Below are 17,019 nucleotides of genomic sequence, written 5' to 3'. Positions count from 1 at the left end.
ATAGTTTTAAGTTCTGGGTCATTATGAAGTTTTATCCAATTCTTATTTGGACAGTTCCGTTGTTGCTTTAGTGCTGGGGAATAGATAGAATGACTGAAATATATTAGAGTTAAATGCACAATTGCTGTAACATATGAGCATATTTTTATAACCTAACTTGGAATTATTTCATAGACGTTTGGAATGCTTTCCAAGTCATTATGAGACCATCCATTTATCTGCTTTCAGATTGTCTGATCAAGATGACACTAAATTTCAAAGCATTTATTCAAATGTGAAAACATTTTGGAGTCTCAGAATCAGCTAAGTGTTATGCTTTCTAGATAATATTTACCTGAGGCTTAGGTATATTCCTTTTCATTTGGGAAGAGCTTTATAGAAGCAGTTCATTTTACTAAGCATATACACTCACAGATTCCTATGAAATCAATAAAATTATTTTGATCCTAAATGGTATTTTCATTCAAAATAGATATACTCAATTTGCATGTTTTCTGATCTCTGTGAAGCAATTGACACAGTTGAAAACGGCTGGTTGACATTTCACAATGCTGTCCTTTTGTTTCTAAGGCATCATTTTCTCTAACATTTTGGCTACTTATCTCATAACGTCTTCTTTATCTTCATGATGTTTCTCTCTTTTCCCATTTCTTTAAAATATTTAATTTTTAAAAAATATTTAATGTTTTACGTCAAGTATAGAATACATACAGAGAAGTGTGCATTTCACAGAGTACAGCTAAATGAAATTTTCATCAGCTGAACACATCAGTGTACCTAGCACCCAGGTCAAGAAAATGAACACAGACAGCATCCTGGATGCCACCTCATGCCATTTCTATTATCTGTGTCCACCCCATGAATTACTATTATCCTGACTCTTTTTTTTTAAACATCTTTATTGGGGTATAATTGCTTTACAATGGTGTGTTAGTTTCTGCTTTATAACAAAGTGAATCAGCTATACATATACATATGTTCCCATATGTCTTCCCTCTTGCGTCTCCCTCCCTCCCACTCTCCCCATCCCCCCCCCTCCAGGCTGTCACAAAGCACCGAGCTAATATCCCTGTGCCTTGCGGCTGGTTCCCCCCAGCTATCTACCTTACTATATCCTGACTCTTAACATCATAGATTAGTTTTTCCTATTTTATGCTTGGTATCAATGGAATAATAATGTATGCACTCGTGTTGTGTCTGTTTACTTTCCTTCAACTTTATGGTTGTGGTTTCATAATAGTTTTGTAATTGTAGATTGTTCATTCTTATTTTTATATAATGATTTGATGTACAAATATATAACAATATATTTATCCATTTTTTACTACTGATGGATATTGTGAGTGGTTTCCAGTTTGGGACCCACAAATAGTAATGCTGTGAATATTCCAGTGTGTAATATTTATGAGCATATGCATGCATTTCTGTTGGATAAATACCTATGAATCGAATTGTTGAGTCATAGGGTAGGCCTAGGTTTAGCTGTAGTAGTTCCTGAGGAAGAGTTTTCCATAATGACCTTATCAATTTACATTCCCGCTTGCAGTGTATGTGTTTCATGTTGCTTCACATCCTTGGGACACTCAATATAGTCTGTCTTTTCCATTTTAGTCATTGTTGTGTAGTGGTAACTCTTTGTGCTTTTAATTTGCATTTCCCTGATGACCAGTGACATTGAGGTTTTTTCTTTTTTTCATGTGCTTGTTGGCCATTTATATATTGGCCTTTGTGAAGTGACCCTCTAAGCCTTTTGCCCATTTTTAATTAGATTATGGTTTTCTTATTGACCTGGAGGAGTTCATTATGTATTTTGGGTGCAAGTCCATGGTCAAATATCCTTTGCTCACTTTTTATGTATTAACTATCCCTGAGGATCCATCTCTATTTTTTTTTTTTTTTTGTCTCTCCTTGATATATCTCACCCAATGATGGGCTTCAGCTTCCTTGACTGTGGAATCTCTGTCTGAATCGGAGATCTTGCACTCCGATTCCCAGCTGGCTAGTGGGTGGCCCCGAAGCAGTGCCCCCTTAACTTCAGTAGAACTGGCACTGTCATTTCCTTCCCCCAGCTGGCTCTGCCTTGTATGTTCTCCATCTGCGTTCATAGTGTAACTATGCAACCAGGCATGCAAGCTATTAAATTTGGATCACATTGACTTGTTCCTTATCCTCCCTCACTCTCGTTACTTCTGTGCCCTGCCCACACTTTCTGGCCGGACCATATCAGACACACCTGTAGAGTTAGGCTCTCTCCTCCCTTCACGGCACCAAAGCACCGGAGGGCCTGGGCCACCCACAGCAGCCCAGCCAAACTTCCTGCCTCCAGTTTTCATCTCCACCCCCACCCAGCGTTCACTTTCCAAAACGACAGTCTGGAAAATTGCTTGTTCTGTGTCAAAACTTTCATTGACTTCCGACTTTTTAAACAGTTTTATTGAGATATAATTTACATACAGTAACATTCATCTGTTTGTACAGTTCAGTGGGTTTTTTTTTTTTTTTTTGGTAAATTCAAAGATATGCACAACCTTCATCACAGCTAATTTTAGACCACTGTAATAACTTCAGAAAGACACACTGCGTCCTTTAGCTGTCACCCTTCTCCCCAGCCCCTCACCTCCACCCCTAAGTAAACCATCCATCTACTTTCTTTCTCTGTAGAGTTCCCTGTTCTGGACATTTCATGTGCATGTAATCACACAGTACGTGCTCTTTTGTGACTCACTCTTTTCACTGAGCATAATGTTATCAAGAGTTGTTCATGTCTGTAACACATATTAGTATTTCATCTATCTCTATTGCTGAGTAAAATTCCATTGCATGGATATACCAGCTTTTGTTTATCCATTCTTCAGTTGATGGGCACTGGAGTTGTTTCCACATTTGTCTAGTATAAATAACACTGCTTTGAACATCTGTGTACAAGTTTTTGCATGGACATATGCATTCGCTTCACTTGTGTGTATGCCTAGGAATGGGGCTCCCTCTTGTCCTACCATCTTCAGAATTAAGCACATGCGTCTTAGCTTGAGATCTGACACCGCTTATGATCCAGACTTTATAATAAGCTTCTGAAATAGAAGCTCCCAGGATCACCCTCCAAGCCTCGGTCCTTAGCGTGTCCCAAGGCCTTAGCAAGCGCCAGATACTTACTAGGTGCTGAATATGTACGTACAGAATAAATGAATATAAAGAACCTCAAGCTTCCTCTCCCAAATCTGTGTCACTGTTGGTTCTGCCCTCAAGTTCCTGGTATCCAGTGTCCTCTCACTTCTCTCCTGCCTATGACAACTCAGTGTCCTACTATGTTAATGCCTCTGCCTAGAATCTGTTTTTCCCTCTCCTTTGGGAATCTACCCTTATCTTCCCCAGGTTGGGTTAGTTTCTCTATCATTTATGCATCTGTAGCACTTTGTTGATAACTCTGTCACAGCACTCAGCAAAATATATAATTATCGCTGATCTCGTTACATGACCATGGTACCCTCTAGACCAAAAATTCCTTCAAAGCAGTAGCATGACTCCTGCAAATGTGTGTAACTGTGACCTTGCACAAGGCCTGGTATATAACAGGTGCTCAATAAATACTGTCACATGAATAACTGATTGTATCATTGCTTCCTGCAAAGTTTCTCCCATGTTTCTTCTTTTCACTTTGCCGTATGTGGATTTTAAAGAAAACAATATTGACTTATTTTTCTTTTTAGTGTAACATTCTCCTTTATGTTTGTCATGGGAGTCTTGGTTATACCATCTGTTATAACGATAAAAAAATATGGAGAAATCTGCAAACGAAGAAACAATTCTCCAAAGCCCCTTCCTTTTATGCCCTTAGCGTTCGTACGCCGGGATTTTATATCTTGAATCTCACAACAAGATTCTGCCAAGCATTTTGTTTAGCTCTCAGTTAATAAACTGCAGTTATGTTCAAGGAAATTTCACACACACACACACACACACACACACACACACACACACACACTCTCACAATTCACATTAAGATTGCCCATGCCCTTACTGGAGGGAGCAAATGTTACTGTATTTAAAGTACATTCAGCACTCCATAAAAAGAAGTACTATTATTTAAGCAGATGGATGGTCCCTTAGATGGAAGAAATAAAAGCTGTTGGAATATAGTTTGGGTTTTCTTTTGCCTGTGACCATATGATGTGTATCTTAGAAAGTGAGTTTATGTTATGTTATTAAACCCAGTGGTGGAAAATAGAAAGACTAATGTGAAATATCTAAAAAATGTAAGGAGAAATGACAGTAATCCCCCATAGGTCACTTATCTCTTTAACTACTAGGATTAAACATTTGTTTTGCATTTTTCTCACAGTCATTTAAATAATTTTATAGGCTGGCTCTTAGAATGTGGTTGACAATAGAAAACTATATATTTAATTAAGAAATATTTCTTACATACATTCACATTTTCGAAGACTGCTATTCTTAACAAGGGCACTTTTAGGACACAAGAGAATAAATTCAAATATGACTAAATTTTACTTAGTTTGAATCGCCTACAATTCAGTTGACAGAAGAGTAACGGGGGGTAGGGAAAAAAAGAATTGAGGTGGAATTAGCCTCAAGAGTGACAGTTACCTCGTTCCTAGCAATATGTTTGGGGTGATGTCAGTTTTCTAAAAAGCTCAAAACCACAGTGCTACTATCAGCATTTTTATTTGAGCTGAAAGCTACAATGTTCAACTATTAACTATGCTTCTGGTCTGAACCAATTTCTCAGTTAGCAATGCTTTCCATATTCTGATTTATGGAGCATTGCTAAAGGCTTTAGTTATGGTTGGGGAAGAAAACCATCAAACAGTTACTACTTGATGAATACCCCTGCCTGTCTTCTCTTAGAGTAAATCTGTCACTTTTACGAAGTGTAGTTTTCTCTGCCATTTTTTGACTAATGGAGTTCACTCTGCTGCCAGCTCAGAGATAGGCAGCATGGGCCGTGGGCAAATGGTCACCGCTAGTTACAGAGACCAAGAGAAAGCAGGTGGATCTCCAAGTAAGCTATCTGGAGTAGGGCAAATCTCATGAACACAGCTTGCCCACGATTTGGCTTCGTACAATAAAGGCAGCCATGCAATGAAATAAAATCTTCATCAGGGAGGCTGAATCCTGGCTCTGCAACCTCCTACCCTGAATCCTTGCTTCATTGACAGCCCCTCTGAGTCTCCACCTCATCCTCTGTGGAGCAGAGCCTGGGCTCAACTGGCAGGACTGCTGTGCCTAGGAGTAAATGAAATAACACTTCAAGTCTCATAACATTGCCTGACATGGCTTGGGCACTCAGTAATCGTTACTCTCATCTCTGCCCAGTGAGATTAATTCCAAATGTCTAGGGCTTCTTTACTCTTTTGTGACTATGTGACCTGGTATGCATTTGTTCTTAGAAAGCCATATATAAACACCAGTGTCTAAAAGGTAGGTCTTCACGGCATTTATACGCCTTTTGTTTAATATTTGGATTCCAGAAACTGAGTTTCTTTGCTTCATGTAAAGGACACTCTACAACTGTAAATGAGGGCAATGTAAGCAGTCAATAAATGCATGAAAATGTTTGCAGACACTTTATTTGTGGTAATTAAACTAGAAAGAAGTAGCCCAGGTCAGGGAACTAGTTAAGAAAATCACATTATATAAATTGTGCAGGTGCCTATAACTTATCGTCTGCCCCCCGTATCTGTAGTTCCTCCACATCTGAAGATCCAACCAACTGCAGGTGGTGTAATACGGTAGTATTTCCTATTGACAACAATCTGTGTATAAGTGGGCCCACGCAGTTCAAACCAGTGTTGTTCAAGGTCAGCTGTACTTAACGAAGTCTGTGAAACATGGCATTACGTGTACGAAACAGTGTTATGAGTATGAAACAGAGTCTGTAAAAACTGCATGTTTCATGTGTGCACATTATGACATAGTGTAATTGTATAGGCATGTAGGTGGATGGGCCAGAAGAGGAAAATCGGAACAGAATCTGCCATAGGCTGGTGGAATTGAATGATACTTTGTTGAAGTTCTCTTTATCATTGCAACATATTTTCAATAAAAAAAATGCATTGTTGATTGGATTTGATTTTCAGAAAACCAACTGTCCTTTTTAAAATGCTTTACATATGATCTTCAATTTTAATTTTTAAAATTTGTGGCTAATTTCATTCAACGTTAGCTCTCAATGTACCTTTCAACCAGAGCAATTTGATCCTAGCAACTGGATCTAGTTATTCAGTCATGTAGCTGCTGCTTCTTCAGCCGCCACGGGATGTTCTGCTCTGTGCCCCAGGTAAATAGTGTGAGCAAATGACAACGTTGCTCTCATGGGCCTTACCTTCTAGAAGGGGAGACAGACAGTAAGTGAATACAAAACCCAATATAAATTCCAATAGTGGTCAGTACCATGGAGACAGAACAGGGCATGGGACACAGAGCTGAAGAGTAATCTATTTAAAGTTTAAGACCCAGGATAATGTAACTCGTGTACAAACTATGAAGATGGTGCCTCTCTGTCCACAGTAGGTTGAGCAATTTCGAATGATTTGGTTTTAGTTGAGCCTCGTGTCTGTTTCTCAGAATAACCTCTTGATGCCAGTTGATCGAAGGACGAGTTCAGAAGGTGCGCTTTACTGACATATTCTTGTGTTGTCTTCTTGTAGTTTTCAGTGAGGACCTTCACTCCAGCCTCTACTTTGTCAATGCATCTCTGCAAGAGGTAGTGTTTGCGAGCACCACGGGGACCCTGGTGCCCTGCCCTGCTGCAGGCATCCCTCCTGTGTCTCTCAGATGGTACCTAGCAACGGGCGAGGAGATCTACGATGTCCCCGGGATCCGCCACGTCCACCCCAACGGCACTCTCCAAATTTTCCCCTTCCCTCCTTCAAGCTTTAGTACCTTAATCCATGATAATACTTACTATTGCACAGCTGAAAATCCTTCAGGGAAAATTCGAAGTCAGGATGTCCACATCAAGGCTGGTGAGTACAGCTCCTCAACCTTTATTCGTTCTCTGCCTGCTGGGGGTCCAGGTGGGCAATGACAAATATTAAAATGCTATCAGCTGAGAACCAATGAAAATCCTATCCTTAGTTCACTCTTCTAATGGCTGCCTTGAGATGTCAGAGTGCCTTACATTTTTGGAATGAAAACTCGAAATTAGTGGTTCTCTTCCTCAGGGAAACAAGCATGCAGAGGCCTGCAAATATCACCTCTAGCTTTTTGCTGACTGACTTTTATTCAACATTTCTGCTATTTGAACAAGACACGTCAAAAAAGCATTCAATGCATTTGTAAACCTTTGCAACTCTATTTCTGTAAGTCACTAAACACTGTGGAAGTGGGGAAAACCCTGCTGTGGCACTGACATTAAGTTTGCAGTACAATTCTTGGGTCGGTTTTAACGTTGTCACTCAACAAATATTCCTTGAGCTTCTATTTTGATTCAGGCACTGTGCCAGGTGCAGGGAGTAGATGGGTAAAAAGGCCTGGTACATGGCCTCATGGACATAGTCCTTATGAGGGAGTCAGACAATGGACAAATAAAGTTGGGTCAAAATTTACAATGGAGAGTTGGCCTCTGTCCCAGGCACTATGACATTTGCTGAGTATATTGTAAAAAAATTGGGGGAGAGAATCATCAGCTGAGAATCTATGAAAACCCTGTCATCCGTTCAGTGTGATACTGATGGCCGCTTTGAGATGCCAGAGCATCTTTTGACTGGATTTTGGAGTGCCTTACGTTGCTGGAACTAAAACTTGAAATTAGTGATATCAAGTTAGTAAGGTCTAAACTATATCCCGGACTTACTGTCTTTTGACCAGCTGATACAGTGACTGAAACTTTCAGTGCGTCCAAGCTCATTGTGTTTGTTTCCTGTCTCCCTCTTCACTCCTCCCCACCCAACTCTGTCCCAGAGGCAGGCAGTGTGAGGAGTGAGGAAGACAAAGGGAGAACAGAGGACAAGGAATTTTACTGGAATAAACCATAGCATCAATGTTTACCATCAGTAAAATAGCATCAGTCTAATATTCTTCTGTTCCTTGTGAAATAAAAAGGGCTCTTTTAACATTTTTGACTGTGTCACATGTTGCTGGAATGTTGTTCAATAAATAAACCCTGAATTAGTTATGTTCCTTTTAACATCATACTGTATTTTAATTGCCATAGATAGAAGCCAAACCAGGAATACAGCCTGAGGTTCACAGGCGTCAAAAGTTGTACATACAGGACATATTGTGTCATTCTATAGATTTAATAAAGCCCCCCAAAACATACACACAGTTAGACACCAGTTAGAAAGCAGTGTTTTTATCATTTTTTTAAGCCTAGGCTTTCAAATCCTATGGTAAACTGACATAATGGAGTGACTAGGAAAAGAGAATGTGACCTTGATTATTGACGTATACACCAGGTAGCTGGGGGAACTTTGTAATAATTTCTGCAGCAAGTGTGGAGGTGCCGTTTGAAGACATCACAACATGAGCAAAATATGAAATGTTTCTGAATTCCTGCATGTGATCTCTTCGATGTAAGGAATCAAACATTAGACTGTGACTCATTCTGCTAGCTAGTCATTTCCCAGCTATATTTTGATCTCCATGACATGCTCATGAATTTCAAGACATGCACAAAAATGCATTTAAGAAAGGAAGAAAAAGGTTGGCTTTAATCAAGAGATATGAAAAGTTGATACCCCGAATAATTAAAATGAAGCAAATGAAATTTGTATAGGAACTTCTAAACCTGACAAACAGGGAGACATCGCGAATGCCTTTTACCTGGCAGGCTAACAAGTTTAGTGGTGTGTCATAAAAACATCTTCATAAACTACAAAGTACCACTTATAGTAAAACCTGGAACTTCAAACAGCTATACTTGTCTGTATTAATCTGCTATTTCTGTCTTAGGTTTCCTGTCAGATAAAAGAATTAAATGCTTACTTCTGTTTTAACTGCTATTTTCTAAATTTCTCGTAGAATTGATTGTCTTTGCATGACCACGTAGGTTTTAAAGGGATGGAAGTTCCATCATCTTGTCTGGCATCTATGCTACTACCCCCGCCCCTTCCACTGAGTTATGTGATTTCTGTCTGTGTGCTGTTATTCTTGACATCTAAGGCCCATCATACACATGATTGCTCTGTCAGTTAGAACTTACAAGATGGATAGTCATGTTGCCCCATTGAAATTACCTTTCTCATTTAATTTTACTTCTTAATATGAACACATTATAGTTGTAGTAGTCTTTTAGATTATTTATTGGATGCTGGAAAATCTGGTTTCATCACTTTTATGTAGATGCTAGTACAAAACTGGATGGCTGTTCAGAAGGGCAGGTGAGGGATGTGTATGTTACCCAGTGATGGCTGTAGTGCAGCTTTGAGTGGAATGAGCACTGACTCAGGGGTATCCTCCTGTGTATCGGGTCATCTGAAATGTCTGTGTGCCTCTAGATTGACATTGGAACTTTCCTGGAATAATCCATTAGGTAAATGGCTTCATCATCTCTCCTTTGTAAGTACAGGGAATTCTTATTCTTAACAGTTTTCAGTGACTTTGACTTAGGTCTGACTGTCAACAAAACAGGGAAGGTTCATACATCTTGTCTCCTTAATCAGCAATCCTAGTTCTCCTTCACATAAAATACTTTCTTGCCCTTTTTGTTCTAAGGAGTGAAATGCACACGGATCCCTTGAAGCAGTACTGCCCTGCCCATGCCGCATTTCTACTTAGCAAACGGTAATCAGCTATATGACCTTGGTCAAGTCAAAACATTTCTAGTGATTGCTTCCTCCTTAGTGAACTGTGCTTAATAACATCTGACTGGGGCCTCTGCGTATGGCCGAGATCGAGTAGCAGAGAAAAAATGTACCCTTTTATCTGAAACAACAACAGCACACAGACAGAAATCAAGTCATCAATCTAATCAGTCTAATTAAAAGAAAATATCAGAAGAAAGCTGGAGTAACTATGTCAATATTAAACGAAGTATATTTCAGAGCAAAGAATATTACAAGGGCTAAAGAAGGTCATTTTGTAAAAAAAAAAGTTCAATTAATTAAGAGGGTATGACTATTATAAATTTTATGCACCTATAAGAGAACTTTAAAATACATGAAGTAAAAGCTGATAGAACTGCAAGAAGAAACAGACAAATCAAAACTTACAGTTAGAGATTTCAATACCCCTCTCTTTTTTTTTTTTTTTTTTTTGTGGTACGCGGGCTTCTCACTGTTGTGGTGAACCCACGTCCCCTGCATCGGCAGGCGGACTTCCAACCACTGTGCCACCAGGGAAGCCCCCACTCTCTTAATAACTGCCAGAAATAGAAAATAAGCAAGAATAAAGAATACTTGAATGGCATTGTTAATCAGCTTGACCCAATTGACATTCAAATACAGAACATTCCATCCAGTGATAGCACAATACATATTCTCTTCAAGAAAACACAGATATTTACTAAAATAAATCATATTATGAATGAAACAAGAATCGGACGAATTTAAAAAAAATAAGTCATATAAAGTATGTTCTTTGACTGCAATAGAATTAAATTAGAATCACTAACAATAAGATCTCTGGGAAATCCCCAAATATTTGGATACCAAATAACGTACTTCTAAATAATCTGTGTCAAAGAAAAAAACAAAGTAAATGAGAAAGTATTTTGAGCTGAATAAAAATGAAAGTACAACATCTAATAATTTTGGGCATGCCACTACAGCAATGCTTAGGGGGAGAAATTTATAGTTCTAAAAACTTACATTGGGAAGGGAAAATGGTCTCAAATAGAGATCTCAAGTGGTCTTAATTCCAGAACAAATTAAAACCAATATAAGCAAAAATGAAATAACAAAGATTAGAGTGGAAATCTCTGAAGCCAGAAGTTTTTACTTTGAAAAACATCAATAAAATTGGTAAGCTGGCCAGACTGAAGAGGAAAATAAGAGAGAAGACAGATTATCAGTGTCAAGAATGAGAGAGGTTACATTACTATTCTACAGATATAATCAATATATATGTATAATCATCAATATTCTATAGTAGTCAAAATTGTACGGATATTTAAATTATAATAGAATATTAAGAACATGGGGATGTCAGTAAATCAAATAACTTAGATAAAATGAGAAAGTCTTTGAAAGAAATAAAATGCCAAAACTCATTCAAGAAGAAATAGCTGAATAGCTCCATATCTGTTAAAGAATTTGAATTTGTAATAGAAAAATTTCCTACAATGAAATTCCGGGCTCAAATGGATACACTCTTTATTCTACCAAATATTTGAGGAAGAAATACCAAAAATTCTACACAAATTCTCCCAGAAAGTTGAAGAGGAAAGACTACTTCCCAAGTTATTTTAGGAGATCAGCATTACCACGATACTAAAACAAAGAAAGGGAAATATTCCTCATGAATATACATGTAAAAATTCTAAACAAAATTTTAGCAAATTGAATCCAACAACATATAAAAAGGATAACACAACAACATATAAAAAGAGCTTATCTCCTGAATGGAAGGTAGGTTTCACATTTGAAAATTAATCAAGGCAGTTCACCACATTAACACATTAAAAACCATGTGATTATTTCAATAGGTGCAGAAAACCATTGACAAAATGCAACATCCTATTATAAAAACTCTCAGAAAACTAGGAGTAGAAGAGAAATTTGATTAAAAAAAAAATCCTACTACAGCTAACATCATACTTAATGGTGAATGATTAAGTGCTTTCCCCCAAATATGAAGACTGCAGAGATGTGTGCTTTCACCACTTCTATTCAACATTGTACTGGAGGTTGCAGCCAATGCAATATGGCAAGAAAAATAAGTAAAAGACATCCTGATGGTAAAAATTCATCTGTTTTTATTTGTAGATTCCAATCATTAATTTTAAAAAATCTGCTGGCCTCTACAAAAAAAACCCTACTGGAACTAAATGAGTTTATCAAAATGGTGGTATACAAGATCAACACACAGAAACACACAAATTTAAATACTGTTTATAATAGCATCAAAAAACAAGAAATACTTAGGGATAAGTCTGACCCAAGATGTGGAAGACACTTCCACTGATAATTACAAAACATTTCTGAGAGAAATAAAGAAGAGAAATAGTATTTTATGAGTTGGAGGATATGGTATTGTTAAGATGTCAGTTCTCCCCCAAATGATCTATAGATTCAATACAATCCCCGTGAAAACCCAGCAGCCTTTTTTTTTAACAAATAGGAATTAATTAGTTGATTCTAAAATTTATATTGAAATACAAAGGACCAAGAATAGCCAAAAGAACTGTGAAAAATAAAAATAATAATTTAAGAGGGTTAATGCTATTTGACTTTAAGACTTATTATAAAGATAATTATTATAAACATAAGTAATAGAATCCAGAAATTGGTCCATACATACATGGACACCTGAAATTTGACAAAGGTGCAAAGGGAATTGAGTGAAAAAAGAAAGTTATTTTAACAAGTGATGCTGGAAAATGTTTATATCCATGTGCAAAAAAACAAGCTTCAGTCCACACTTTGCACTGTACACAAAATTAACTCAAAATGGATCATAGATCTAAATATAAATCAATAAACTTTTAAAGACAAAATTGGGGGAAAATTTTTGCAACCTTGAGTTATTTAAAAATTTCTTAGATGTGACACCAAAAGTTAAATCCATATAAAACAAGTTGTTATATTGAATTTTATCAAGATTAAAAACTTCTGCTCATTTAAAGATACTGTTAGGAGAATAGAAAGGCAAGCCACTGCCTGGGAGAAAATACTTCCAAGTCATATATCTGTTAAAGGACTTTTATCCAGAAATATAATGAAATCTAAATACTCAATCATAAGAAAACAAACACCCCTATTTTAAAAAATGGGTTAGCAATTTGGAGAGGTAGAGCAACAGAAAAGATATGCAATGACTAGTGAGCACATGAAAGATGCTTAGCATTATTAACCTTGAAGGAAATGAAAATTAAAACCACAATGATATAGATTCCTCTGCATATTTAAAATTAAAAACAATGACCGACCAAGTGTTAGTGAGAATATGTAGCACCTGGGACTTTCATAAACTTCCGGTGGGAATGTAAATGGTACAGCCCCCTTGAACAGTTAGTTTCTTGAAAAGACAAACACCTACCATATATTCCATCCATTCTATACTTAGGTACTTACCCAAAGCATATGTCCACACAGAGAGTTTTACATGAATGTTCATAGCAGCTTTATTTGTAATGGCCAAAAGTGGGTGAGAGAAATCCATCACCAGATAAATGGATAAATTGTTACTTATCCACACAAGGGGATGAAAAGGAATGGATTATTGATAAGACAGTAGCAGGGAGGCATCTCAAAGTAGTTATACTGAATAGAAGAAGCCAGGTAAGTATATATGTCTTATATGATCCCGTTTATATAAACTCTAAAACATGCAGACTAATCTATAATGACGGAAAGCACATCCATGGTTGCCTGTAAAGAGGATGGGAAAGGGGGACTCCATAGGAGAATAAGTAAACTTTTGGATGATGGATCTATTTTTATCTTGGTTATGGTGGTGACTTCATGGGTATGGACATGTGTTAAAACATCAGTAAATATGTGCAGCTTATTGAATGTCACTTATATCTTTTAAAGTTGGTTTAAGAAAAAGCCAGTGATAGCACGTGTCTGACCTATTAGGGCTGTTTTGATGTTCATATAATAACAGTAGCTAATAATAGCTGCACATATGGTGGGCATCGATATACCTCTCTGCCCAGATGCCACATTAACCCCCTTAATTGTCTCTTGCATCCCCATCACGCAAAATGGTCTTGAATCCCTGGTCACAGGTGATTGAACTGATGGAGGGCAGTTAACCAAGCTAGTGTGTCAGTTCCTGTATCCTCTGAGACTGAAATCTTGAGAGAGAGATTTTGGGAACTGTGGGCCAGACACCTTCCATCTTCCACGTGGCCCAGAAAAGCAGAGGAAGCCTGTCTGTGGGGAAAGAGAAGGATGAAGCCAGAATCAAAGGGACACAGGCTGCGGGACCCTTCCCGAGGCCCTCTTGCAGGTTCCAGAGCTTGTAGTGTCTTCAGCTCAGGTAGGCTTCTCCGGCCAGCAGTCAGAGAGACTCAGACAGGCTATGTGCTAGACATTGTGCCAAGTCCTCTAGAGACATCCTCTGTGTTCAATGCACAACCGTGTGAAGTAGATGTTATTTAGATGAAGGACACAGAGGCCTCCGTGAGCCTGTTGCTGGCCGTTCACAGCAGCTGTGGTCGGGAGGCTGGTTTGGCTAAACAGCACTGGGCCAGTGCCTCAGTCTCTGGAATATTTTGTGCTCACTTCCACCTTTCCTCTTCTCCCCGTTTCCTCTCTGCCTCCTCAGTCCTTCTGGTCCTTCAGGGCCAGCTCAAGGCACCCAGATTCCCTCCTTCCCTGAACTCCTGTTACCTTCAGTCATTTTCAGGACCGTGCACTTCAGTCTTTGCCTGTTTTCTTCCAGGTGTTCTGCCATGTGAATTTTCTTTCTTTCTTCAGTTGATTATTCCATAAAATGTGAGGATCTCCTTAGTCCCTGAGCAGTCCTTGACATGAGGGTGTGTTCAAGATGTAACTGAATATTTAAAGCATCTCCCAAGTTAAGTAATCAGCTACAAAATGAAAGAGCAACCTCCCCCGCAAGTTTCTATAAAAGTGATGTTGTGCCTTAGGGTCTCATTGTGCCTCAGATAACCATTGCCCCAGTAGGATGGACGTCGGGCATAGAGCCCTCCTACCTGCACAGAGTCTTCTGGTGTACCTAAGGCATCCAACCCTGGGACATTTGTTTATGCTTTATCACTTCAGACATAAGGATCAAGGGGGTTGGGAGCCATCTGAATCCAACCACTCAAGAAAGGACCTGCCTTCCTCGGCAATGCCCGGTGCTGCAAACTTTCTCCATCCCATCTTCCCACTTCCTCTGATTGCTGCATAGGCAGACTGGGATCAGGGCTGACTTCATGGGATGGGACCAGTGTGGTCACACAAAGCTGAGGGCCCTGCACTCAGGCTTCAAGCTCTCCTGTTGCCATCTTGAAATACTAATGCTTCTATCTTTCCATTTGTGTTCTGTGAGTGAAGTGTGATGGGAGAATGGAACATGCCCTGGGGGCTTGGTTTCTCAGCTCTTGGAGAGTCCTGTCTCATGCCACCCCACCTGGGGTGGGTTCCCAGCCACCCTTTCCTCAGGCTCTGTGTGCCCCAAGCCCCATTGGGCCTTCACCTCCCTAACCCCACCCAGTGGCCACTGCTGCCCCTCTGATCCCTGGTGCCCTGAGCCCTTCGCAGCCTCTTCCTCCTTGCCCCATCCAGCAAACACTGGCACCCTGCATCCAGTGGAGGCCTGGGCAGAGGTATGGGTGGAGTGGGTACACAGCGGAGTGTGGGGGAGCCTGTCTCTGCCCCAGGCTAGCAGCACCACAGTGCATTAGCAAGCAACTTGCTGGGGGTAAGCCTCTTGCCCACCTCCCGTCCTCTGTAGGCACTTTCTCTTGTCCCCGCCCCTTCCTGTCTGAGACATAGAACTTGGCTCCTTTCCTTGATTTCCATTAAAAATTCCCCCACCATTTGTTGCCGTTTGTTTACTGAAGGTCTGGGGAGATGGAGTGACTTTATAGCTTAGAAACGCACATCAGCAAAGACAAACTTAAACTGGATTCATATACCTGCTTAGGTGACCCCATCCCTGTGATAGTGAGCTCTTTCTATTGGCCTACGCCATGCTGTCCAGCCCCCTATTGTTTTCTGTTCTCTGCTCCTTTTCCTATTTTCTGTCTTCTATTCTCCCACTAGGACCAAATTCTCATTCATTGAGGAGTTTGATTAATTCATCTGTCTCTTTGTTGCCTCTTTCCAATTTATGACTGTAGACCTCCACTCCCTCAAAAGGGCTATTTATCGAGGTGTTTTTGTGTACAAAGTCAGTTTCCCCCTCTGCGTATAACAGTGATGTTTCTTGAGTACCCTGAATGATTGCCCAGTGGACCTCCTGCAGATGTGGAACTGCCACCTGGACCGTCCCATCATATTGCACAAAGAGTGCAGGAATGAGGGTCTCAGAAGATTCCTAAACTTCTGAAAGTCTCTCTGGTTTGGGATAGGAATGAAAAAATTCTCCCCGTTGGGAAGATATTATATAGTAATATTTAAAAATCAGTACTGGGAGCCATCCTCTTTTCAATACTCTTAATAATGACATACTCTGATACTAAACTACTTAGCATATCACAGAGCTAGCACCGATCTTAAAAGTGCTTCTTCTGGAGCATTATTTACGTCTGCCTATTAGGAGATTTCCCCTTAGAAACTCATTCTCATATCTGTTGGGATATTAATTTCTTTTGAAATTAATTTTATGGCCAGTTTTCTTGACACATATTTGTCCAATAAATGACTAAAACTTTCAGATAGCTAATTAGATGGTAAGGTAACTTGTCTCTGTGGATAACTTAGAAAAATCATAGACTTACAGAATTCAGACCTTGAATCTTCCTATCCCAACCCCTCATTTCAAATTTGAGGAAATAAAACTGGAGAAATAAGTCTTTCGCCCACATTTGTAGAGCTGGAGGGAGGCATAACCTGGATTAGACGCACCACCTCTCCTTATCCTGGAAGCAGAGGTCTTCCCCACACCAGGAGATGGTGTGGATCCAGGTAGCTTTATGCAAACTGTTCACGGCAGGCATGGTTCTGGGTGCTTTAGCCACATTAACTGATTGAATCATCAGAATTGACTTACTTGGTAGATATTTTTATCAAAATTCCCATTATATGTGTGGCAAGAGAACTTGCTCACTGTAAAGTGGTAGGGCCTGGATTTGAACCCAGGCAGTTGGGCTTGCAGGGTGGGCACTGGATGACATCTAGTTTGTGGAAACCCCCTCTGGGCACTTTCTGGGCTACTCCTACTGTTGGGAATGTCTGGGCAGGCTCCCTTATCAGCATGCTTCCCTAAGTGACAGGA

At 39.4% G+C, this 17,019-nt stretch overlaps 1 protein-coding gene across 1 annotated transcript in view; it reads left to right on the top strand.

Moving 5' to 3' along the window:
• The window catches only part of DSCAM (DS cell adhesion molecule), a 737,093-nt gene that overhangs the window by 117,224 nt on the left and 602,850 nt on the right, over positions 1-17,019 (top strand). The window contains exon 3 of the mRNA XM_024758431.1: positions 6,669-6,986. Within this exon, the coding sequence (XP_024614199.1) occupies positions 6,669-6,986 (318 nt within the window). The remainder of the gene's footprint in view (positions 1-6,668; positions 6,987-17,019) is intronic.

The sequence above is a fragment of the Neophocaena asiaeorientalis genome, unplaced genomic scaffold, assembly GCF_003031525.2.
Source record: "Neophocaena asiaeorientalis asiaeorientalis breed wild unplaced genomic scaffold, Neophocaena_asiaeorientalis_V1.1 scaffold45, whole genome shotgun sequence".
Classification (NCBI taxonomy): domain Eukaryota; kingdom Metazoa; phylum Chordata; class Mammalia; order Artiodactyla; family Phocoenidae; genus Neophocaena; species Neophocaena asiaeorientalis.
This window is presented reverse-complemented; position numbering and strand designations above follow the sequence as displayed.